Source organism: Pristis pectinata, chromosome 2 (genome assembly GCF_009764475.1).
Source record: "Pristis pectinata isolate sPriPec2 chromosome 2, sPriPec2.1.pri, whole genome shotgun sequence".
NCBI classification, from domain to species: domain Eukaryota; kingdom Metazoa; phylum Chordata; class Chondrichthyes; order Rhinopristiformes; family Pristidae; genus Pristis; species Pristis pectinata.
This window is the reverse complement of record NC_067406.1, coordinates 252,071-277,914: the sequence shown is the minus strand read 5'-3', so window position 1 is coordinate 277,914 and position 25,844 is coordinate 252,071. Positions and strand designations below refer to the sequence as shown.

Here is a 25,844-nt window from a genome sequence, read left to right as displayed (position 1 = left end):
GAAGTCAATGACCAGCTCTTTAGTTTTGTTGACATTGAGGGAAAGGTTGTTGTCATGACACCATTCCACTAAGCTCTCTATCTCCTTCCTGTAGTCCGACTCATCGCTGTTTGAGATATGGCCTACAACGGTGGTATCATCTGCAAACTTGTAGATGGAGTTAGAGCAGAATCTGGCCACACAGTCATGAGTGTATAGAGAGTAGAGGGCTGAGGACGCAGCCTTGAGGTGCACCAGTGTTGGGAATAATCATGCTGGAGGAATTGCTGTCTATCCTCACTGATTGCGGTCTGTTTGTTAGAAAGTCAAGGATCCAGTTGCAGAGGGAGATGTTGAGTCCTAGGTCTCGGAGTTTGTTGACAAGCTTGCTTGGTATTATTATTGTATCGAAGGCAGAGCTGTAGTCAATAAACAATAGTCTTACCGTAAGTGCCTTTACTGTCCAGATGCTCCAGAGATGCTGCCAGGATGCTGCCTGGTTTAGAGAGTATGCATTATGAGGAGAGACTAAGGGAGCTAGGGCTTTACTCTTTGGAGAGAAGGAGGATGAGAGGAGACATGATAGAGGTGTACAAAATATTAAGAGGAATAGATAGAGTAGACAGCCAGTGCCTCTTTCCGTGAGCACCAATGCTCAATACAAGAGGGCATGGCTTTAAAGTAATGGGTGGGAAGTTCAAGGGAGATATCAGAGGAAGGTTTTTTACCCTGAGAGTGGTTGGGACATGGAATGCGCTGCCTGGGGCGGTGGTGGAGGCAGGTACATTGGTCAAATTCAAGAGATTACTAGATAAGTATATGGAGGAATTTAAAATAGAGGGATATGTGGGATGAAGGGGCTAGATATTCTTAGGTGAGGTTTAAAGATCGGCACAACATTGTGGGCTGAAGGCCTGTATTGTGCTGTACTGTTCTGTTCTATGTTCCATAAGTTCCTGTGACCAGACAGGATATACCCCAGGTTACTACAGGAAGTGAGGGAAGAGATTGCTGGGCATTGATGAGAGTTGGTACCAGAGGATTGGAGGATGGCAAATGTTGTTCCCTTGTTCAAGAAAGTGAATAGGGATAATCCTGGGAATTATAGACTAGTGAGTTTTACGTCAGTAGTGAGTAAGCTATTGGAGAGGATTCTTAGGGACAGGATTTATGAGTATTTGGAAAAGCATAGTCTTATTAGGAATAGTCAGCATGGCTTTGTGAGGGGCAGTTCGTGCCTCACGGGCCTAGTTGAGTTTTTCATGGAGGGGTGCAGTGGATATGGACTTTAGTAAAGGGTTTGACAAGGTTCTCCATGGTTGGCTCATCCAGAAAGTCATGAGGCATGGGATCCATGTAGACTTGGCTGAGTGGATTCAGAATTGGCTTGCCCACAGAACCCTATGCAAGATGGTGGTAATTAATGGAGAGTATTCTGCCTGGAGGTCGATGACTAGTGGTGTTCTGCAGGGATCTGTTCTAGGACCCCTGGTCTTTGTGATTTTTGTAAGTGACTTGGATGAGGAAGTGGAGGGATGGGTTGGTAAGTTTGCAGATGGCACGAAGGTTGGAGTGTTATGGATAGTGCAGAAGATTATCATAGGTTACAACGTGATGTAGGCAGGATGCAGAGTTGGGCAGAGAAGTGGCAGATGGAGTTCAATCCGGAAGAGTGTGAAATGATACACTTTGGAAGATTGAACTTGAAGGTGGGTACAAGGTTAATGTCAGGATTCTCAGCGGTGTGGAGAAACAGAGGGATCTTGAGGTCCAAGTCCATATGTTCCTCAACATTGTCACACAAGTTGATAGGGTGACTAAGAAGGCTTATGGTGTGCTGGCCTTCATTAGTCGGGGGATTGAGTTCAAGAGCCGCGAGATAATGTTGCAGCTCTGTAAAACTCTGGTTAGACCACACTTGGAATATTGTATTCCGTTCTGGTCGTCTCATTATAGGAAGGATGTGGAAGCTTCAGAGAGAGTTCAGCAGAGGTTCACCAGGATGCTGCTTGGATTAGAGGCATGTGCTATGAGAGGAGGGTTGTTTTCTCTGGAGTGGCAGAGGCTGAGGGGAGATCTATCAGATTGAGACAGTTTATAAGATTGAGACAGCTAGTGTCCTTTTCCCAGTGTCAAAATGTCTAATATTAGAGAGCATGCATTGAAGGTGAGAGACTGTAAGATATAGGAGCAGAATTAGGCCATTTAGCCGATCAAGTCTGCTCTGCCATTCAATCATGGCTGAATTTTTTCAGCTGCGTTCTTCCACCTTCTCCCTATAGCCCTTAACACCCCAACCAATCAGGAACCTATCAATATCTACCTTAAATACGTCCAATGACTTGGCTTCACAGCCCTCTTGTGGCAACGAATTCCACTGATTCATCACCCTCTGGTTGAAGAAATTCCTCCTCATCTTAGTTTTAAAATAACGTTCCTTTATTCTGAGGCTGTGCCCTTGGATCCTAGACTCTCCTACTAATGGAAATATCCTCTCCACGTCCACTCTATCCAAGCATTTTAGTATCCGGTAGGTTTCAATAAAATCCCCCCTCATCCTTCTGAACTTCCATCGAAGTACAGGCCCAGAGACATGTTAAGCGTTTCATTCCCAGGATTATTCGTGTGAACCTCCTCAGGACCCTCTCCAGGGTCAGTACATCTTTCCTTAGAAACAGGACCCAAAAATGCTCACAATATTCCAAATACAGTCTGACAAATGCCTTATAAAGCCTCAGCAGTATATCCTTGCTTTTATATTTTATCCGCTCAAAGTGAATGCCATCATTGCATTTGCCTTCCTTACCACTGACTCAACCTGCAAGTTAACCTTGATGAAACCGTGAACTGGGACTCCCAAGTCCCTTTGCACCTGTGATTTCAGAATTTTCTCCCCATTTAGAAAATAGTCCACACCTTTATTCTTCCTACCAGAGTGCATAACCCCACACTTCTCCACGCTGTATTCCACCTGCCATCCATAGGGAGGATGTCCTGAAGGGATTGTCCACTGAGTCAGTGTGGGTGGAATTCAGAAACAGAAAGAGATCAATCACTGTATTGGGAGTATTCTACAGACCCCCCAATGGCAGCAGAGACACTGAGAGCAGATCAGGAGGCAGATTTCAGAGAGGTGCAAAAATAACAGGGTTGTTGTCATGGGTGGTTTCAACTTCCTGAATATTGATTGGCAACTTAGTGTAAAGGAGATAGATGGGGCAGAGTTCATTAGGTATGTCCAGGAAAGATTCCTAACACAGGACCTGGTACTAGGCAATAGGCCTGATCGGGTTTCAGATCTCTCAGTGGGAGAGCATTTTGGAGACAGTGACCATAACTCCTTGACCTTCACCATAGCCTTGGAGAGCGATAGGAGCAGACGATGTGGGAAAGTATATAATTGGGGGAGGGGGACTTATGATGCTATGAGGCAGGAACTTGGGACCGAAAAGTGGGGACAGATGTTCTTGGGAAATTGCACAATGGAAATGTGGAGGTTGTTTAGGGAGTACTTGCATGGGGTTCTGGATAGCTTTGTCCCATTGAGGCAGGGTAAGGATGGTGGAGTGAAGGAACCGTGGTTGACAAGAGATGTGGAATATCTTGTCAAGAGGAAGAAAGAAGCTTACCTGAGGTTTAGAAAGCAAGGATCAGACGGGGCTCTGGAGAGTTACAAGGTAGCCAGGAGGGAGTTTAAGAATGGACTTAGGAGAGCTAGAAGGGTGCATGAGAAGGCCTTGGTGAGCAGGATTAAGAAAAACGCCAAGGCATTCTACATGTATGTGAAGAATAGAAGGATGACTAGAAGACTAGAGTGAGGGTAGGACCAATCAGGGATAAAAGAGGAAACAAGAAACATAAAAGAGTCGGAAGAGACAGAGGAGGTCCTTAATGAATACTTTGCTTCTGTATTAACCAGAGAGAGAGACCTTGACGTTTGTGAGGATGGCATACAACAGACTGATATGCTAGATCACAAGATCACAAGAAAAGGGAGCAGAAGTAGGCCATTCGGCCCATTGAGTCTGCTCCAAAGAAAAGGGAGAAAAGAAAAAGAAATGAGAAATTGGGGGGAGGGGGCAAAACAAAACTATTCTAACCCCAATTTCCGGCCTTATCCCGATATCCCTTGATACCCCTGACTAATTAGATATCTATCTATCTCTTCCTTAAATGCCTCCAATGATCTGGCCTCCACTGCTGTACGTAGCAAGGAATTTCACAAATTCACCACCCTCTGGCTAAAGAAATTTCTCCTCATCTCTGTTTTAAACCTGTACCCTCTAATTCTAAGATTGTGCCCTCTGGTCCTGGACTCACCCACCAAGGGAGACAGCTTGGCCACATCTACTCTGTCCAGTCCTTCCAACATTTTAAATGTTTCTATGAGGTCCCCTCTCATTCTTCTGTACTCCAGTGAGTACAGTTCAAGAGCCGACAAACGCTCATCATACGTAAGCTCTTTCATTCCAGGAATCATCCTCGTAAATCTCCTCTGAACCCTCTCCAACATCAGCACATCCTTCCTAAGATATGGGGCTCAAAACTGTGCACAGTATTCCAAATGAGGCCTCACTAGTGCCCCGTAGAGCCTCATCAACACTTCCTTACTTTTATACACTATACCTCTCGAAATGAATGCCAACATAGCATTCGCTTTCTTTGCCACCGATCCGACCTGGCGGTTAACCTTTAAGGTATCCTACATGAGTACCCCCAAGTCCCTTTGTACTTCTGTACTTCGAATTTTCTCTCCTTCTAGATAATAATCTGCCTGTTTAGTTCTGTTTCCAAAGAGTACAACTGCACATTTCTCAACATTGAATCTCACCTGCCATTTCCTTGCCCATTCTCCTAAACTATCTAGGTCTCTCTGCGACCTTCCTGTCTCCCTAATACTCTCTACTCCTCCATCTATCTTGGTGTCATCCGCAAACCTAGCCACAAAACCATTTACTCCATCATCCAAATCGTTAATGTACAAGGTAAAAAGAAGCGGCCCCAACACCGACCCCTGCAGAACACCACGAGTAACCGGTAGCCAACCAGAACAAGATCCTTTTATTCCCATCCTTTGCTTCCTGCCAACCAGCCAATGCTCCACCCATTCTGTTATCCTACCTGTAATTCCATGACCTCTCATCTTATTAATCAGTCTCTTATGCGGCACCTTGTCGAAGGCCTTTTGAAAGTCTAAATACACAACATCTACCGCCTCTCCCTTATCCACCCTACCTGTGATTTCTTCAAAAAATTCCAATAGGTTGGTCAGGCAGGATCTTCCCTTCACGAAACCATGTTGGCTAGGACCTATCTTGCCTTGCACCTCCAGGTATTCCATAACCTCATCCTTGAGGATCGATTCCAATAACTTTGGAATCGATGTCAGACTAATGTCTGTAATTTCCTTTATGCTGCCTCCCACCTTTCTTATACAGCGGAACTACATTTGCAACCCTCCAGTCCTCCGGAACCATGCTGGAGTCTGTAGATTCCTGGAAGATTATCACCAATGCCTCCACTATCTCTAAAGCCACCTCCTTCAGAACCCGGGGATGCACCTCATCCAGTCCGGGAGACCTATCAGTCTTTAGCCCATTTAGTTTTCCTAGCACCTCTCTAGTAATCTTAACTGAACTCAGTTCCATTCCTTGAGACCCCTGACTAACTGGTATATTGCTAATGTCTTCCACAGTGAAGACCGATGCAAAATACTCATTTAGTTCTTCTGCCTTCTCTTTATCATCCATTATAATCTCTCCCGCACTGTTACCGATTGGTCCTATATCAACCCGTGTCTCTCTTTTACTCCTTATATATTTAAAAAAACTCTTAGTATCCTTTTGAATGTTATCTGCCAACTTCCTTTCATAATTCATTTTTTCTTTCCTAACGGCCTTCTTAGTTTCTTTCTGCAGGTTTTTAAAAGTTTCCCAGTCTTCTGTTTTCCCACTAATTTTTGCTTCCTTGTACGCCCTCCCTTTTGCTTTTATTTTAGCCTTCACCTCTCTCATTATCCACATTTGTGCCTTTTTTCCATTGAAAACCTTTCTTTTGGAATATATCTATCCTGCATTTTCCTTATTACTTGTAGAAATTCCATCCATTTCTGCTGCACTGTCCCTCCAGCTAGCTTACTCTTCCAATCAATTTGGGCCAACTCCTCTCTCATGCCACTGTAATTTCCTTTGTTCCACTGAAATATCGATACACCAGCTATCAGCTTCTCCTTCTCAAATTTGAAACTGAACTCAATCATATTGTGATCACTAGTTCCCAATCGTTCCTTTACCTTTAGTTCCCTAATCACCTCAGGTTCATTACACAGCACCCAATCCAAAACAGCCGATCCCCTGGTGGGCTCATCAACAAGTTGCCCCAAAAAAACCATCCCGTAGACATTCCACAAACTCACTCTCCTGAGATCTACTGCCCTGCTGGATTTCCCAGTCCACCTTCATGTTAAAATCCCCCATAATTATCTTAATGTTGTCACTCTGGCACGCTTTTTCTATTTCAAACTGCAACTTATGGTCCACTTCCTGACTGCTATTAGGGGGCCTATATATAACTGCTACTATTGTCCTTTTACCCTTGCTATTTCTTATCTCCACCCATAAGGATTCCGCCTCTTCTGACCCAATGTCCTTCTTTTCTATTGATTTTATATCATTACTAACCATCATGGCCACACCTCCCCCTCTGCCTACCCGCCTATCCTTCCTATACACTGTGTACCCTTGGACGTTCAGTTCCCAATCACATCCGTCATAAAGCCATGACTCTGTGATTGCCGCAATGTTGTATTGATTAACCTGTAGTTGTGCCACTGGGTCATCTACTTTATTTCTAATGCTACGTGCATTTAAATATAGTACATTTAGTCCAGTATCTAGAACATAGAACAATTACAGCACAATTCAGGCCCTTCGGCCCACAAAGCTGTGCCGAACATGCTATTGATTTTGTTGTACTTCTATTGTTCAGCAAATTATCCTGACTTCTCACCTGCCTGTCCTTCTTGCCATCCTCACTGCACACTGTCTTGGACTTGGTTCTATAAACCCCCTCCCTTACCCTAACATCTTGTATCCTAACATCCTGGTTTCCATCCCCCTGAAAGATTAGTTTAAACCCTCCCCAACAGCTAAATTAAACATTCCCGCCAGGATATTGGACACTTTGGAGTTTAGGTGTAACCCATCCTTAGTGAATAGGTCATGCCTCCCCCAAAAAAGGTCCCAGTGATCCTGAAATCTGAAGCCCTGCCCCCTGCACCAGTCACTCAGCCACACATTCATCTGCCAGATCTTTATTCTTTCTACCGTTGGCACGTGGCGCAAGTAGTAATCCTGAAATTACCAGCTAGGGCATGCCGATGTGAACAAAGAGGATGTGTTGGAACTTTTGAAAAGCTTTAGAATAGATTAATCACCGGGGTGAGATAGAATATATCCAAGGTTATTATGGGAAGCAAGGGAAGAAATTGCTGCGCCTTTGGCAGTGATCTTTGCATCCTCACTGGCCACAGGAGTAGTTCCAGATGATTGGATGGTGGCAAATGTTCCTTTGTTTAAGAAAGGGAGTAGGGAGAACCTGGGGAATTACAGGCCAGTGAATCTTACTTCAGTGGTGGGCAAATTACTGGAGAAGATTCTTAGAGAAACAAAGGGCTGCAGATGCTGGAATCTACTGGTGTTTTACATAACTGGAGGAAGTCAGCAAGCCAGGCAGCATCCGTGGGGAAAAGCAGGTGGTCAACGTTTCGGGTCAGGACCCTTATTCAGGACAGGATTTATGGGCATTTGGAGAAGCATAGGCTGATTAGGGACAGACAGTATGGCTTTGTGAGGGGCAGGTCGTGTCTCATGAGGCTGATTTAATTCTTTGAGGATGTGACAAAGTACAGTACATTGATGTAAGTAGAGCAGTGGATGTGGTATACATGGATTTTAGTAAGGCATTTGATAAGGTTCCTCATGGAAGGCTCACTTCAGAAAGTCAGGATCCAGGGAATCCTGGCTGTGTGGATTCAGAATTGCCTGATGACGCCAAGGTTGGTGGTGTTGCGGAGAGTGTAGAAGGTTGCTGTAGTTTACAACAGAACATTGATAGGATGCAGAGCTGGGCTGAGAAGTGACATTGAACAGTACAGCACAGAACGGGCCCTTTGGGCCGGCATAGCTAATCCCTTCTATCTGTAGAAATCCCATTTCCCACCATTTTCCTCTGATACATGTGCCCATCCAAGCCCCTCCTAAAAGCCCCTAATGAATTTGCCTCCACCACCCTATCAGGCAACACATTCCAGGCATCCACCACTCTCTCAGTAAAAAAAACGTGCCCCTGATGTCTGTTCTGATCCTACCCCCTTTCACCTTAAATGCATTGTTACGTACCAGCAACAATAGAACCACAATGAGCCATCTATAAGTGTTAGAAACTATTTTATAAATAACTACTTATAAGAAAAGTAAAAACGTTAGATATTAAACATTGACCCCAAAACTATAAACTCGAAGTGTGTGTGTGTGGCTGATTCCCAAACCCCAAGTCTAGGAATAGTTCTCAAAGTTCAGTTCAGCAAGTCATAAGGTAGAACGTGAACAAAGGCTTTTGCAAAACCACTGTTGACTGAAGAGAAAATGATGAGAGAATGTAGAGAGAATTTACAAAATCCACATGTTCCACGATGGAACCCATACGACACCTCAATCACCGAAGATCTCCATTGCTTTGTTCCAAAGTATCTGCCACCCCAAAGGCATTTGATACGTGGCCGCCCACAGAAATACCTGCTTTCCAGTACAGGTTAACGACAAAGTGGACTCCACTTGATTGCTCCAAAAATCCATGTGTGGATTGTTTTGTGACCGACACAGGTGTTGTTCCTCATCCATAGATGCAGAGACCAGCAGTCAGTCTCTCTCTCTCTCTCTCCCCAAGTCCCTGTGCAAACAGCCAGTATGCTCCAGTTATAATCTTGCAGTCCTTAGATAACACACACACACACACACACACACACACACACACACACACACACACACACACACACACACACACACACACACACACACACACACACACACACACACACACACACACACACACACACACACACACACACACACTCTACTACTACTACTACTGTCCAGGTGCCTGAAAGGAACATTCACCAAGTAGCAACCTGGCTCGTAACAGCATGCCCTCTGGTATCGGATCGTTCAATAATGAGAAAAAGATATTACTTGTCCACCCTATCTATGCCACTCATAATTTCATACACTTCCAACAGGTCACCCCTCAGCCTCTGATGCTCCAGAGAAAAGAGCCTAAGTTTGTCCAGCCTCTCTTGATAGCACATGCCCTCTAATCCAGGCAGCATCCTCTGCACCCTCTCTTAAGTCTTGACATCCTTTCTGTAATGAGCTGACCAGAGTCGCACGCAATACTCTAAATGCGGCCTAATCAGACTTCTACAGAGATGCATCATACCTTCTTGACTCCTATACTCAATACCTCGATTAATGAAAGCAAGCATTCAATAAGCCTTCTTAACCAACCTGTCTACCTGTGTAGCCACTTACAGTGAGCCATGGATTTGCACCACAAGTTCTCTCTGCTCCTTAGAGTGTACTGCCTCTTCACATTAGTCCCATCAAGGTGCAACACCTCACATTTATCTGGGTTAAACTCTATCTGCCATTTCTCTGCCCACATCTGCAGCTCATCTTTATCACGCTGTATCCGTCGCCAGTCTTCTACACTGTTCACAACTCCACCCATCATCTGCAAACTTACTAACCCACCCATCAACATACTCATCCAGGTCATTTGTGTACGTCACAAACAGCAGAGGTCCCAGCACAGACCCCTGCAGAACACCATTACTCACAGACCTCCAGACCAAATAAGTCCCTTTAACCACCACTCTCTGTGGGCAAGCCAGTTCTGGATCCACACAGCCAATTCTCCACTGACCCCATGCATCTGAACTTTCTTGATTAACTGATGATGTGGGACCTTGTCAAATGCCTTACTCAAGTCCGTATAGATGATATCGACAGTGCTACCTACATCAATCTCTCTCGTCACCTTTTCAAAGATACTGGTCAAGGCTTCAACAATTTCCTCTCTCGCCTCCCTCACTAACCTAGGGTATATCCCATCGGGCCTTATCCACCTGAGTACTGTTCAGGCGACCTAACACTACCTCCTCCTTGATCTCTAAATGCCCTAACATGTTTACACCCTCAGTTCCAATTTCTGCATCCTGCATGTCCCTTTCCTGGGTAAATACTGAAGAGAAATATTCATTCAGAACCTCACCCACATCTTCTGCATCCAAACATAGATTCCCTTCTTTATCCTAAAGTGGTCCTACCCTTTCCCTCGTTATCCTCTTATTCCTTACGTAGATATAGAATGCCTTTGGATTCTTCTTAATCCTACTTGCTGTGGACTTTTCATGACCCCTCCTGGCTTTCCTAATTTCTTTCTTGAGTACATTTCTAGCTTCTTTATAGTCTTCAAGTGCTCTATCTGATCCTAACTTCTGAAGCTCTACATACTTGTCCTTTTTCTTCTTGACCAATTTCATCACTTCTCTGGACTCCAAGTTTCCCTTATTTTCCCATTCATGTTCTTCCTTCTAATCGGGACATACCTATCCTGTACCCCATGTATTTGATCCTTAAACACTTTCCACATGTTCGATGTGGACTTGTCAGCAAAAAGGTGTTCCAAGTTTACCTAGTTCCTGCCGTATGACTTCATAACTCGTCCTGCTCCAATTTAAAACTCTCCCACTAGCCCCATACCTATCCTTATCTACAACTATCCTGAAAGTTAATGAGCTGTGGTCACTGTTCCCCAATTGCTCACCCACTGACAGGTGAGTCACCTGGCCAGGCTCATTACCCAATAGCAGGTCCAGAATAGCCTCTCCCCTTTTTGGACTGTCAACATATTGATTTAAGAACCAACCCCTCCTGGATGCACCTAACAAATTTTGCCCCATCTAATCCCCTTGCACTAAAAAGGTCCCAATCTATATTCAGGAAGTTGAAGTCTCCCATGACCACAACCCTGTCATTTTTACACATTTCCCTAATCTGTTTGCATATCCGTTTCTCAATGACCCGGTGGCTATTGGGAGGTCTATAGTACACCCCCAATAGAGTGATTGCACCCTTCCTATTCCTGAGTTCTACCCATATGGACTCTGTGTCCGAGTCCTCCATAATATCTCCCCAGAGTGCAGCTGATATATTATCTCTAATTAGCATTTTACTCCTCCCCCTATTTTACCCCCCTCTCTATTCTTCTTAAAACTTTGAAACCCTGGTACATCGATCACCCATTCCTGTCCCTCCCTCAACCAAGTCTCCGTAATGGCCACAAAATCATAGTTCCATGTACTGATCCATGCTCTAAGTTCATCACTCTTGCCCATAATACTCCAAGCATTAAAGTACAAGCACTTCAAACCATTCATCTCATCACATCTGTTATTAGGAATCTGCCTAATACTACATTCCCTGACATCAGCCTCCTGCCCGTTCCCTCACTTACTGACCTGTTGTTCTGGTTCTCATCCCCCTGCGATGGCAGATGGAGTTCAGTAGAACATAGAACACTGCAGCACATACAGGCCCTTCAGCCTACAATGTTGTGCCGAAATTTTATCCGGCTCTAAGATCTATCTAACCCTTCCCTCCCACACAGCCCCCTATTTTTCTATTATTCATGTGTCTATCTAAGAGCCTCTTAAATGTCCCTAATGTATCTGCCCCCACAACCTCTGCAGGCAGTGCGTTCCAAGCACCCACCACTCTCTGCGTAAAAAAACTTACCCCTGACATCCCCCTTATACCTTCCTCCAATCACCTTAAAATTATGTCCCCTCGTGTTAGCCATTGTCGCACTGGGAAAAAGTCTCTGACTGTCCACTCGATCTATGCCTCTTATCATCTTGTGCACCTCTATCAAGTCACCTCTCATCCTCCTTCGCTCTATAGAGAAAAGCCCCTGCTCGCTCAACCTATCCTCATAAGACATGCTCTCCAATCCAGGTAAATCCTGGTAAATCTCCTCTGCACCCTCTCTAAAGCTTCCACATCCTTTCTATAATGAGGGGACCAGAACTGAACACAATACTCCAAGTGTGGTCTGACCAGAGTTCTGTAGAGCTGCAACATCACCTCACAGCTCTTGAACTTAATACCCCGACTAATGAAGGGCAACACTCCATATGCCCTCTTAACAGCCCTGTTGACCTGCGTGGCAACCTTGAGGGATCTATGGTCTCAGACCCCAAGATCTCTCTGTTACTGCACTGGCATTTGCTGGCATTTGGCCCATATCCCTATAAACCCCTCCTATCAATGTACTTATCCCAATGCCTTTTAAATATTGCTATTGTACCTGCTTCAACGATTTTCTTTGGCAACTCATTCTGTATACGCATCACCCGCTGCATGTAGAAGTTGCCACTCGGGTCCATTTTAATTCTTTCACCTCTCACCTTAAACCTATGCCCTCTATTTTCTGTTTCCCTTCCCCAGAAAAAAGACTATGTCTGTTAACTCTATCTATAACCATCAAGATTTTATGCACCCCTGTAAGATCACCCCTCAATCTCCTGTTAGTGAGGGCAATGGCCATGGGGGAACTCTGCACTGTCCACCTACTCCCATTGCCTTTCATGGTGGTCACCCAGCTACCTGCTGAATGTACCTTAGGTGGGAGCACCTCAATAAAACTCTTATCTGTGATGCTGTCAGCATCCTGGGTGATCCTGACTGCATCCAGCTTCAGCTCCAATTCCTAAACATAGTCAGCTAGGAGCTGCAGTGGGGTGCACTTTCCACAGGTGACATCATCAGGGACACTGGAAGTTTCCCTGATCTGGCACGTCCTGCAAGATGAGCATACCACTGCTCTAACTGCCATTTCAGCTGTGCTAAGTGTGAAAAAGTAAAGTTAAAGAGACTGTATCAGCCTTACTGATACCTCTGCTCATCCTCCTCTCACTGAAGCCTCACAGTTATACAGTATGGAAGCAAGCCCTTTGGACCAACTCATCCATGCTGACCTGGTTGCCTAACTGAGCTAGTCCTATTTGCGAGCATTTAGCCCATATCCCTCTGAACCTTTCCTATCCATGTACTTGTCCAAATGTTTTTTAAGAGTTGTAATTGTACCTGGCTCTACCACTTTCTCTGGCAGTTTGTTGCAATACCCACCACCCTCTGTGTGAAAGACTTGGCTCTCAGATCCCCTTTAAATCTTTTCCTCTCACCTTAAGGCTGTCGTCTCTAGTTTTAGATTCCTCTACCCAGGGAAAAAGATTGCGACCATCTACCTTATCTATGCCCCTTGTGGTTTTATAAACTCCTATAAGGTCACTGCTCAGCCTCCTACATTCTAGGGAAAGCATTCTCACCCTATACCATCTCTCCTTATAACTTAAGTCCTCCAGTTCTGGCAACATCTTTGTGAATCTTTTCTACACCCTCACGAGCCTAATCACATCCTTCCAATAGTATGGTGATCAGAATTGCACACAATACTCCCAAAGGCAGTCTCACCAATGTCTTGTAACATGATGTCTCAACTCTTGTACTCAATGCCCTGTCCAATAAAAACAATATGCCATCTTTGCCACCCTGTTTACCTGTGTTGCTACTTTCAGGGAACTATGTATTAGTACCACTATGTCTCTCTGTTATACAACACACATCATTCATTGTGTAGGTCTTACCCTGATTTAAATTCACAAAATACATCACTTCACATTTGTCTGAGCTAAATTCCATCTGTTGTTCCTTTGTCCACTTTTCCAGTTGACCAAGACCCCTGTTGTAACTTAAGAAAACCTTCTTCATTGTCCACCACACCACCAAGTTTGGTGTTATCTCCAAACTTACTAATTATGCCATCTACATTCTCATCCAAATCGTTAATATACAGTATATGAGAAAAAACAGTGGATCCACCACTGATCCCTGTGCCACAACCCTGGTCACAGGCCTCCAATCTGAAAAACAGATTTACACTGCCACCCTCTGATTCCTTCCACCAAGCCAATTTTGAATCCAACTGGTTTGCTTGCCAGGGATCTCATGTGATAGAACATAGAACACAGAAAAACTACAGCACAATTCAGGCCCTTCGGCCCACAAAGCTGTGCCGAACATGTCCCTACCCTAGAAATTACTAGGCTTACCCATAGCCCTCTATTTTACTCAGCTCCATGTACCTACCTAACAGTCTCTTGAAAGACCCTATTGTATCCTTCCAGACCAATCTACCATGCAGACCCTTGTCAAAAGCCTTGCTAAAGTCTATAGAGACAATGTCTACCACCCTGACCTCATCAATCCTTTCAGTCAGCTCTTCAAAAAATCAGTCGAATTCATCAGGTAAGATTTCAGACACACAAAACTATGCTAACTATCCCAGTCAGTTCCTTGAGTTTCCAAATGCAGATAGATCCTCTTTCTCAGAATTCCCTCCAGTAACTTTCTTACTACTAATGCTGGGCTCACCATCCTATAGTGCACAGTGAAGATTCATCTGCACGATTCCTGGGGTTGTGGATTTTGTGGAGTAATACAGTCCTCGGCCCAACTTGTCCATGCCGACTGCGTTACCCAGAGAGCTAGTCCCACCTGCCCACGTTTGGCCCATAGCCTTCTAAACCTCTCCTATCCATATACTTATCCAGATGGCTTTTAAATGTTGCTGATGTGCCTACCTCAACCAATATTTCTTGTCGCTCATCCCAAATATGCACCACCCATTGTGTGAAGCAGCTGCCCCTGATGTCACTTTTAAATCTCTCACCTCTGATCTTAAATCTGTGCCCTCCTCCCTGGGAAAAAGATGATGTGCTTTCACCCTGATCAGCTAGGTGTGTGGGCTGAGGATTGGCAAATGCCTTTCAGTCCAGATAAGTGTGAAATATTGTATTTTGGGAGAGCAAACCAGTGTAGGACTTATACAGGGAATGGTAGGGCCCGAGGAGTGCTATGGAACAGAGGGTCCTAGAGGATATAGTTCACTGAAAGCAGCATCACAGGTAGATAGGGTGGTGAAGAAGGCATTTGGCATGCTGGCCTTCAGTCAGGGCACTGAGTAAAGGAGTTGGGAAATTATGTTGTGGTTATGGAACATAGAATACAGAACATTACAACACATTAAACCCCTCCATTTTTCTATTATCCATGCGCCTATCTAAGAGTCTCTTAAATGTCCCTAATGTATCTGCCTCTACCACCACCCCTGGCAGCTCGTTCCATGCACCCACAATTCTCTGTATACAAAAACTCACCTCCGATATGCCCCCTGTACTTTCCTCCAATCACCTTAAGATTATGTCCCCTCGTGTTAGCCATTTTTGCCCTGGGAAAAACTCTCTGACTGTCCACTCGATCTATGTCTCTTATCTTATCATTTTGTACACCTCTATCAGGTCACTTCTCATCCTCCTTTGCTCCAGAGAGAAAAGCCCTAGCTTTCTCAACCTATCCTACAAAACATAGTCTCCAATCCAGGTAGCATCCTGGTAAATCTCCTCTGCACCCTTTCTAAAGCTTCCACATCCTTCCTATAGTAAGTTGACCAGAACTGAACCAAATATTCTAAGTGTGGTCCAACCAGAGTTTTATAGAATCCAGCCATTAACCCAGTATTCTGCCTTCAAATTCAACCTTCCAAAGTGAATCACTTCACACTTTTCTGGGTTGAACTCCATCTGCTACTTCTCAGCCCAGCTTTGCATCCTATCACTGTCCCATTGTAACCCTCAACAACCTCCTACGCTATCCACAACACCACCAACCTTTGTATCATCAGCAAACTTACTAATGCACCCTTCCACTTCCTCATCCAAGTCATTTATAAAAATCACAAAGAGCAGGGCTCCCAGAACAGATCACTGCAGAACACGACTGGTCACCGACCTCCAGGTAGAATATGCTCCATCTACAGCCACCCTCTGCCTTCTATTGGCAAGCCAGTTCTGAATCCACACAGCCAAGTTTCCCTGGATCCCATGCCTCCCGACCTTCTGAATGAGCCTATTATGGGGAACCTCATCAAACGCCTTACTAAAGTCCACAAACATCACATCCACTGCTCGACCTTCAATGTGTTTCGTCACATCCTCAAAGAATTCAGTCAGGCTCGTAAGGCACGACCTGCCCCTCACAAAGCCATGCTGACTATCCCTAATCAGACTATGCTTCTCCAAATGCTCATAAATCCTGTCCCTAAGAATCTTTTCCAACAATTTGCCTACCACTGAAGTAAGACTCACTGGTCTATAATTCCTACTCCCTACTCCCTTTGTTGAACAAAGGAATAACATTTACTACCCTTCAATCATCTGTTATTACTCCTGTGGCCAGTGAGAATGCAAAGATCATCGCCAAAGGCTCAGAAATCTCTTCCCTCACTTCCCGTAGTATCCTGGGATATATCCTGTTCTGCTCTGGGACTCATCTATCCTAATGTTTTTCAAAAGTCCCAGCACATCCTCCTTCTTAATATCGACAAGCTCCAGCTTATCAGCCTGTTTTAAGCTGTCCTCACAAACGTCAAGATCTCTCTCACAGATGAATACTGAAGCAAAGTATTCATTAAGGACCTCCCTTACCTCCTCCGACTCCGGGCACATGTTTCCTCCTCTATCCCTAATTGGTCCTATTTTGTATACCTCCATCATGTCTCCTCTCATCCTCCTTCTCTCCAAAGAGTAAAGCCCTAGCTGCCTTAATGTCTCCTCATAATCCATACTCTCCAAACCAGGCAGCATTCTGGTAAATCTCCTCTGCACCCTTTCCAACGCTTCCACGTCCTTCCTATAATAAGGCAACCAGAACTGGACACAGTACTCTAAGTGTGGTCTAACCAGAGTTTTGTAGAGCTGCATCATTACCTCGCGGCTCTTAAACTCAATCCCCCGATTTATGAAAGCTAACATCCCATAAGCTTTCCTAACTACCCTATCCACCTGCGAGGTAACTTTCAGTGATCTGTGGATATGAACCCCCAGATCCCTCTGCTCCTCTACACTGCCCAGAATCCTGCCATTAACATTGTACTTCACCTTGGAGTTTGTCCTTCCAAAGTGTACCACCTCACACTTCTCCGGGTTGAACTCCATCTGCCACTTGTCAGCCCAGCTCTGCATCTTATCAATATCCCTCTGCAATCTCCGACAGTCCTCCACACTATCCACAACACCTCTGACCTTTCTGTCATCTGCAAACTTGCTAACCCACCCTTCTACCCCATCATCCAAGTCATTAATAAATATCACGAAAAGTAGAGGTCCCAGAACCGACCCTTGTGGGACACCGCTAGTCACAGCCCTCCAATCTGAATGCACCCCCTCCACCACAACACTCTGCTTTCTACAGGCAAGCCAATTCTGTATCCGCACGGCCAAGCTTCCCTGGATCCCATGACCTCTAACCTTCTGAAGAAGCCTACCATGTGGAACCTTGTCAAACGCCTTACTAAAATCCATGTAGACCACATCTACTGCACTACCCTCATCAATATTCCTGGTCACCTCCTCAAAGAATCCTATCAGGCTTGTGAGACACGACCTTTCCTTCACACATCCATGCTGGCTGTCCCTAATCAGTCCATAATTCTCTGAATGCTCATAGATCCTATCTCTTAGAATCCTTTCCAACAGCTTGCCCATCACAGATGTAAGACTCACTGGTCTGTAATTCCCTGGACTATCCCTACTACCTTTTTTGAATAAGGGGACAACATTTGCCACCCTCCAATCCTTTGGTACCATTCCCGTGGACAAGGAGGACTCAAAGATCCTAGCCAACGGTTCAGCAATCTCCTCCCTCACCTCGTGGAGCAGTCTGGGGAATATCCTGTCAGGCCCCTGGACTTACCTGTCCTAATATTTTCTACCAACTCCAACACATCCTCCCTTTTGATATCTATATGCTCTAGAACATTAACCTTACCAACAGTGTCCTCAGCGTCATCAGGGCCCCTCTCCTTTGTGAATACTGAAGAGAAGTATTCATTGAGAACCTCACCCACTTCCACAGCTTCCAGGCACATCCTCCCACCTTTGTCTCTAATCGGTCCTACCTTTACTCTCGTCATCCATCTGCTCTTCACGTACGCGAGAAAAGCGTTGGGATTTTCCTTAACCCTACTCAAAGCGGCTGCGCAGGTTGACTCTGTGGTTAAGAAGGCATATGGTGTATTGTCCTTTAGGAATGTAGGAGCCGGGAGGTATTGTTGCAGCTATATAGGACCCTGGTCAGACCCCACTTGGAGTACTGTGCTCAGTTCTGGTCGCCTCACTACAGGAAAGATGTGGAAGCCATAGAAAGGGTGCAGAGGAGATTTACAAGGATGCTGCCTGGAATGTGGAGCATGCCTTATGAGAGCAGGTTGAGGGAACTCTGTCATTTCTCGTTGGAGCGAATGAGGACGAGAGGGACCTGATAGAGATATCAGGTCCCTCTCGGATAAGAGGCAGTGATCAGGCAGTGATGAGAGGCAGTGATCAGGCAGTGATGAGAGGCAGTGATCAGGTGGATAGTCAGAGGCTTTTCCGCAGGGCTGAAATGGTGGCCACAAGAGGACATAGGTTTAAGGTGCTGGGGAGTAGGTATAGAGGAGATGTCAGGGATAAGACTTTTACTCCGAGAGTGGTGAGTGTGTGGAATGGGCTGCTGGCAACAGTGGTGGAGGTGGATATGATAGGGTCTTTTAAGAGACTGTTGGATAGGTACATGGAGGTGAGAAAAATAGAGGTTTGTGGCCAAGCCTAGTAATTTCTAGGGTAGGGACATGTTCGGCACAGCTTTGTGGGCCAAAGGGCCTGAATTTGCTGTAGGTTTTTCTATGTTTCTATTTTTCTATGTTTCTACTCGCCAAACCCTTTTCATGTCCCTTTCTTGCTCTCCTCAGCCCCTTCTTGAGTTCCTTCCTTGCTACCCTATATTCCTCCTGAGCCCTTTCTGATCCTTGCTGCCTACACCTTATGTTTGCTGCCTTCTTCTTCCTAACTAGTTGTTCCACCTCTCTTGTCACCCATGGTTCCTTTACTCTGCCCATTCTTTCTCTGCCTCACCAGGAGAAATTTATCCCTAACATCCTGCAAGAGATCCCTGAACAACAACCACATCTGCAGAGTACATTTCCCTTTAAAAGTGTCATCCCAATTTACACTCCCAAGTTCTAGCCTTATAGCCTCATAATTTGCCCTTCCCCAATTAAATATCTTCCTGTCCTCTGTGCTCCTATCCTTGTCCATGACAGTGCTGAAGGTTAGGAAGCGGTGGTCACTGTCCCCCAAATGCTCACCCACCGAGAGATCTGTCACCTGACCCTGTTCATTACTTCATACTAGATCTAATATGGCATGCCCTCTAGTTGGCCTGTCAACATACTGTGACAGGAGTCCATCCTGTACACACTTAACAAACTATGCCCCATCTGCACCTTTGGCACTAAGCAGGTGCCAATCAATATTCAGGAAGTTGAAGTCTCCCATGATAACAACCCTGTTATTCTTGCACCTTTCCAAAATCTGCCTCCCAATTTGCTCCTCAGTAATCCTGCTGCTACCGGGGAGCCTATAGAATATTCGCAGTAGAGTAACTGCTCCTTTCTTGTTCCTAACTTCCACCCATACTGACTCTAGAGAGGATCCTTCTACATTATCCTCCCTTTCTGCAGCTGTAATAGTATCCCTGAGCAGTAGAGCCACTCCTCCTCCTCTTCTGCTCCCCTCCTCATCCCTTTTAAAACACTGAAATCCAGGAATATTCAATATCCATTCCTGCCCTGGTGACAGCCAAGTCTCTGCAAGAGCCACAATATCATAGTCCCATGTGCTTATCCAAGCTCTCAGTTCATCACTCTTATTCCTGATACTTCTTGCATTTAAGTAAATGCACTTTAGCCCATCCACCTTTCTACTTTTATCCCCTGTACTCCGCTTCTCCTTCCTCAAAGCCTCTCTACATGTTAGATCTGACTCTTCCACATCCACTTCTTCCTCTGACCTACCCGTCTGGTTCCCATCCCCGTCGCAAACTAGTTGAAACCTTCCCGAACCACCCTAGCAAACCTGCCTGCAAGGATATTGGCCCCCCTCGGGTTCAGGTGTAACCCGTCCTCTCTGTACAGTTCCCACCTTCCCCAGAAGCGATCCCAATGATCCACAAATCTAAAACCTTCCCTCCTGCACCAACTCCTCAGCCATGCATTCGCCTGCCATCTCCTCCTATTCTTACCTTCACTATCATGTGGCACTGGCAGCAATCCTGAGATGCTACCCTTGAGGTCCTGCTCTTCAGCCTTCCACCTAGCTCCCTAAACTCACTTTTCAGGACCTCATCCCTCTTTCTACCCGTGTCGTTGGTACCAACATGAACCTCGACTTCTGGCTGTTCTCCCTCCCACTCAAGGATACTGTGGACCCGATCAGAGACATCCCGGACCCTGGCACCTGGGAGGCAACATACCATCCAGGATTCATGCTCCCTTCCACAGAACCTCCTATCTGTTTCGCTGACTATCGAGTCCCCTATCACTACTGCCTTCCTCTTCTCCTCCCTTCTCCTCTCAGCAGCAGCACCAGTCCCAGTGCCAGAGACCTGGCTACTGCTGCTTGATCCCTGCAGGTCATCCCCCTCAACAGCTTCCAAAGCGGAAAACCTGTTATAGAGGGGAACAGCCTCTGGGGTCCTCTGTACTATCTGCCTGTTCATTTTCTTTTTCCTTTTCTCTCCCCTGACAGTCACCCTTCTGTCCACTTCCTAAACCCTAGAAGTAGCTGCTCTAAGGGGGGTGAAAGTTCATCACCCTTATTCTTAATACTTCTTGCATTAAAGTAAACATATTTGAACCCATCCAACTGACTGCATTTATGCCCCGTCCACTGCCTGTCCTTCATCACAGTTTCTCTGCACATTGTGTCTACCTTCACACCAACTGCTCCATCATCTCACCTCACACTCTGATTCCCATCCCCCCGCCAACCTAGTTTAAACTTGACAACCTAGCTTAACCTAAGTTGTACCATGACCTCCCTGCATTTGTCTTGCAAATGACTGCAAGTCTCCCGTTTGCCTTCTTCACCATCTTGCCTGTCTGTGTTGCCACCTTCAGGGATCCTCGGATTTGTTGACTAACGTCCTTCTGTACCCCCTGTTCCTCAGTACTCATTAGAGTCCTACCATTCATTGTATTTGTGCTACCCTATTAGTCATCCGAAGTGCATCTCACATTTGTCACGATTAAATACCATTTGCCGTTGCTTTGGCAATTTTACTATCTCATCACTATCATCCTGTCACCTTTATCCTCTTCACAATCGACAACACCACACTTTTTGCGTTATCTTCAAACTTATTAATCATAACTCCTACATTCATATCCAAAACATCAATAACAACAGTAAAGGTGCCAGCACTGATCCCTTCAGTACACCATTATTCACAGGCTTCTAATCATAAAAACAATCCAACACCCACTACCTCCTTTTCCCGGGCTAATTTTGTTTCCAATTTGCCAAGTTGCCTTGGATTCCATGGGCCCTAATCATTCATCGAGCTGCTTTCTTTGGAACAGAGGAGGCTGAGGGGAGACAATTGTAGTGTATAAAATATGAGAGGCCTTGATAGAGTAACTGGAAAGGTCCTTAGCAGAGGGTTAATAAACTAGGGTGTAGATTTAAAATAAATAATAGAGTAATTGGAGGAGGAGGCGTGGATGAGGATAACTCTTTCATACAGTGAGGGTTGGAGGTCTGAAACTCACTACTTGCAGGAGTTGTAGAAGCAGAAACATTGCATTTGACAAATACTTGAATGCATGCTTGAGAAACTGACCTATGGAGCTTTTCACCAAGTGCTGGAACTTAATCCTAGGTCGGAGAGCTTCTTTTTAACCTAAAGTTTAACCACTTCCTATGAGTAAACTTCATTGATTCCAGTCTGGAAGGTTAGATCTCATGGGATCCAGGGGGAGAGAGTGGATTGGATTCATTGGCTTCATTCCTACCATTCAGTGGTAGGAAGCAGAGGGTGATGGTCGAGGGTTATTTGTTAGACTGGAGCCCTGTGTGTACTGGTATGCCACAGGGGTCAGTGCTGGGACCTTTGTTGTTTGTAATTTATATAAATGATTTGGATGTAAACACACAAGGCATCGTTAACAAGTTTGTGGATGATACGAAAATAGCCGGTGTTGTAGACAGTGATCAAGATCCCCCTGTATGAAAAATTACAGGGGGATCTTCATCAGCTAGGTATGTGGGCTGTAAATGGCTTTAAATCAAGATGAATGTGAGGTATTGCATTTTGGGAGATCAAACCAGGATAGGATTTATACAGTGAATGATAGGGCCCTGGGGAGCCTGGTATATAGTTTGCTGAAAGTAGTGACTCAGGTAGATAGGGTGATGAAGAAGGCATTTGGCACGCCGGCCTTCATCGCTTGGAGCATTGAGTATAGGAGTTGGGAAGCTATGTTGCAGTTATTTCAGTTGTTGGTGAGGCCTCATTTGGGGTGTTGTGTACAGTTTTGGTCATTAGTCCGCTGGGCAACACAGTCGGCATGGGCAAGCTGTGCTGTTTCCATGCTGCAAGACTCTATGAACACAGGAGCAGGCCCTTCGGCCCAAATATATTCTCATTTAGCAAAAAGGGGGAGACTCCCAAACCTGAATAACTCCCACAGTTTTATACTCCAAACACTATAAAACATTCTGATGAAGTGTCTGAGATCTGAAATATTAACTGTTTCTTAATCCACAGATGGTGCCTGATCTCCTGAGTATTTTCAGTATATACTGATCTTAGTATAAAATGATCACTTGTCAAATTCCCTTTATTAATTGCATAAATTAAAAATTTAGTTAGGAGTATAAATATTAAAAAAAATCTTCGTGCATTACTGACAGTTTGAAAATGTCAAACCAGCTGAATTGTCTACTTTTTGTCATTTTGATATTTGTTCTCTTGTTGATTTTTGCAGGGAGGTGTTACAGATTGATCAGTTCTTACAAGAGACAGCAGCACGAGAAGCAAACGCAAAAGTCCGTCTGCAGCAGTTTATTGAGGAGCTTTTGGACAGAGCAGACAGGGCCGAAAAGCAGCTGATGGTCATTAGTAGTTGTGGAACGACACCAAATGGTAGCCTGGGAAGATGCAGCAACCCAGGTGCAAAGGGAATGAGCAGACAACAGGTATTTGGATTCTGTGTAGCGAGCAAATTAAAATCAAATCTGACATGGAACTGAAGAATAAAGCTACTTGAATTCAACCCTTCCCTATTCTGTCATCCAAAAAGGTTTTGGCTGATCTTTAATTTAGCGTTGCTTTCCTGCACTAGCTCTAGACTGTTTGATTCCTTTAGATTCATAGAGTAATACAGCACAGAAACAAGCCCTTTGGTCCATACTGACCCTTTGCCCATGTACACTAATCCAATTTACCTGCATTAGGACATTTAAGAGGCATCTGGAAGGTACCTGAATGAGTTAGGTATGGAGAGATATGGAATTAATGGTAAATGGGATTAGTATAGATTGACGTAATAGTTGGCATAGAGGCAGTGGGTCAAAGGCTCTGTTTCTATTGCTGTACAACTCTGACTCTATTTTAGTGTTTGTCTAAATGCCTCTTAAACATAGTAATTGTATTTCAAGCCAGGAGGAGGAGCAGAGCAGAACGTTTCTGTTAGAAGCAGAGCTGAGGAAGCAATTCTGATTGGCTAATTGTGAAGCACACCAACCAATAAAAAGAAGGCAATCACCAGTGGAGTGGCTATTTCCATTTTTGGAGTGGCTGTGTTTGAGGACGTAGGGCCGGGCTTGGCAGGGGGGCGGGGTTTGGGGGGTGGGAAGGGGATTCGGGGAGGGGGGGAGGGGATTGGGGGAAATTGGATTTAATCCAGTAGATTTTACAGGTGTGACAGAGGTACAGGTAAACAAGGAGGGGATGTTGCCTTTTAGATAAGGGAGGATGTAACAGCAGTACTGAGAGGTGACATTTTTGGGGGATCGTCCAGTGAGGCCAAATGGGTAGAACTTAGAAACAAGAATAGGAGAGTCACTCTAGTGGGGCTAGGCACCACCCCCCCCCCCCCCCCCCCAACACATAGTCAATGGGAATCGGAGTAAGTGTGTAGAGAAATTGCTCATAGTTATAAGAATAAGAGGAAGACCAGAGTGAGGGTAAGACCGATCAGGGATAAAAGAGGAAACATGTGCCTGGAGTCGGAAGAGGTAGGGGAGGTCCTTAATGAATACTTTGCTTCGGTATTCACCAGAGAGAGAGAGAGACGACGTTTGTGAGGATGGTGTACGACAGACTGATAGTGTAAGCTATGGCATGTCGATGCGAGGAAAGAGGTTGTGCAGGAACTATTGAAAGACATTAGGATAGATAAGTCACCAGGGCTGGACGGGATATATCCAAGGTTATTATGGAACGCTAGGGAAGAGATTGCTGTGCCTTTGGCGACGATCTTTGCGTCCTCACTGGCAACAGGAGTAGTGCCAGATGATTGGAGGGTGGCAAATGTTGTTCCTTTGTTTAAGAAAGGAAGTAGGGATAATCCTGGGAATTACAGACCAGTGAGTTTTACTTCAGTGGTGGGCAAATTACTGGAGAAGGTTCTTAGAGACAGGATTTATGGGCATTTAGAGAAGCATAGGCTGATTAGGGACAGTCAGCATGGCTTTGAAAGGGGCAGGTCATGCCTCACGAGCCTGATTGAATTCTTTCAGGATGTGACAAAGCACATTGATGAAGGTAGAGCAGTGGATGTGGTGTACATAGAATCATAGAACAGTACAGCACAATACAGGCCCTTGGGCCCACAATGTTGTGCCGACCTTTAAACCCCGCCTAAGACTATCTAACCCCTTCCTCCCACATATCCCTCTATTGTAAATTCCTCCATAAGCTTATAGAAACATAGAAAAATCTACAGCACAATTCCGGCCCACAAAGCTGTGCCGAACATTTCCCTACCCTAGAAATTACTAGGCTTACCCATAGCCCTCTATTTTTCTCATCTCCATGTACCTATCCAACAGTCTCTTAAAAGACCCTATCGTGTCCACCTCCACCACCGTTGCCGGCAGCCCATTCCACACACTCACCACTCTCTGAGTGAAAAAAAACTTACCCCTGACATCTCTTCTATACCTACTCCCCAGCACCTTAAACCTAGCAATCTCTTGAATTTGTCCAATGTACCTGTCTCCACCTCCACCCCAGGTAGCGCATTCCATGCCCTATCCACTCTCTGGGTAATAAACCTTCCTCTGATATCTCCCTTGAACTTCCCACCCATTACTTTAAAGCCATGCCCACTTGCATTGAGCATTGGTGCCCTGGGAAAGAGGTGCTGGCTGTCTACTCTATCTATTCCTCTTAATATTTTGTACACCTCTATCATGTCTCCTCTAGTCCATAGAACCATAGAACACTACAGCACACAAAACGGACCAGTCGGCCTTTCTAGTCTGTGCCAAAACTTTATTCTGCTAATCCCATTGACCTGCACCCAGTCCATAACCTACCAGACCTCTCCCATCCATGTATCTATCCAATTTATTCTTAAAACTCAAGAGTGACCCCGCATTTACCACGTCAGATGGCAGCTCGTTCCACACTCCCACCACTCTCTGAGTGAAGAAGCTCCCCCCTAATGTTCCCCCTAAATCTTACCACTTTCACCCTAAAGCCATGTCCTCCCGTACTTCTCTCTCCTAATCTAGGTGGAAAGAGCCTACTCACATTTACTCTGTCTATACCCCTCATAATTTTGTAAAGCTCTATCAAATC

General features: G+C 45.1%; 1 protein-coding gene across 3 annotated transcripts in view; it reads left to right on the top strand.

Annotated features, from left to right (window-relative positions):
- fbxo41 (F-box protein 41) overlaps window positions 1-25,844 on the top strand; it is a 254,843-nt gene that overhangs the window by 44,904 nt on the left and 184,095 nt on the right. For all 3 annotated transcript variants that reach the window (XM_052044671.1, XM_052044682.1, XM_052044691.1), the window contains exon 3: window positions 23,023-23,233. In XM_052044671.1, the coding sequence (XP_051900631.1) occupies window positions 23,023-23,233 (211 nt within the window). The remainder of the gene's footprint in view (window positions 1-23,022; window positions 23,234-25,844) is intronic.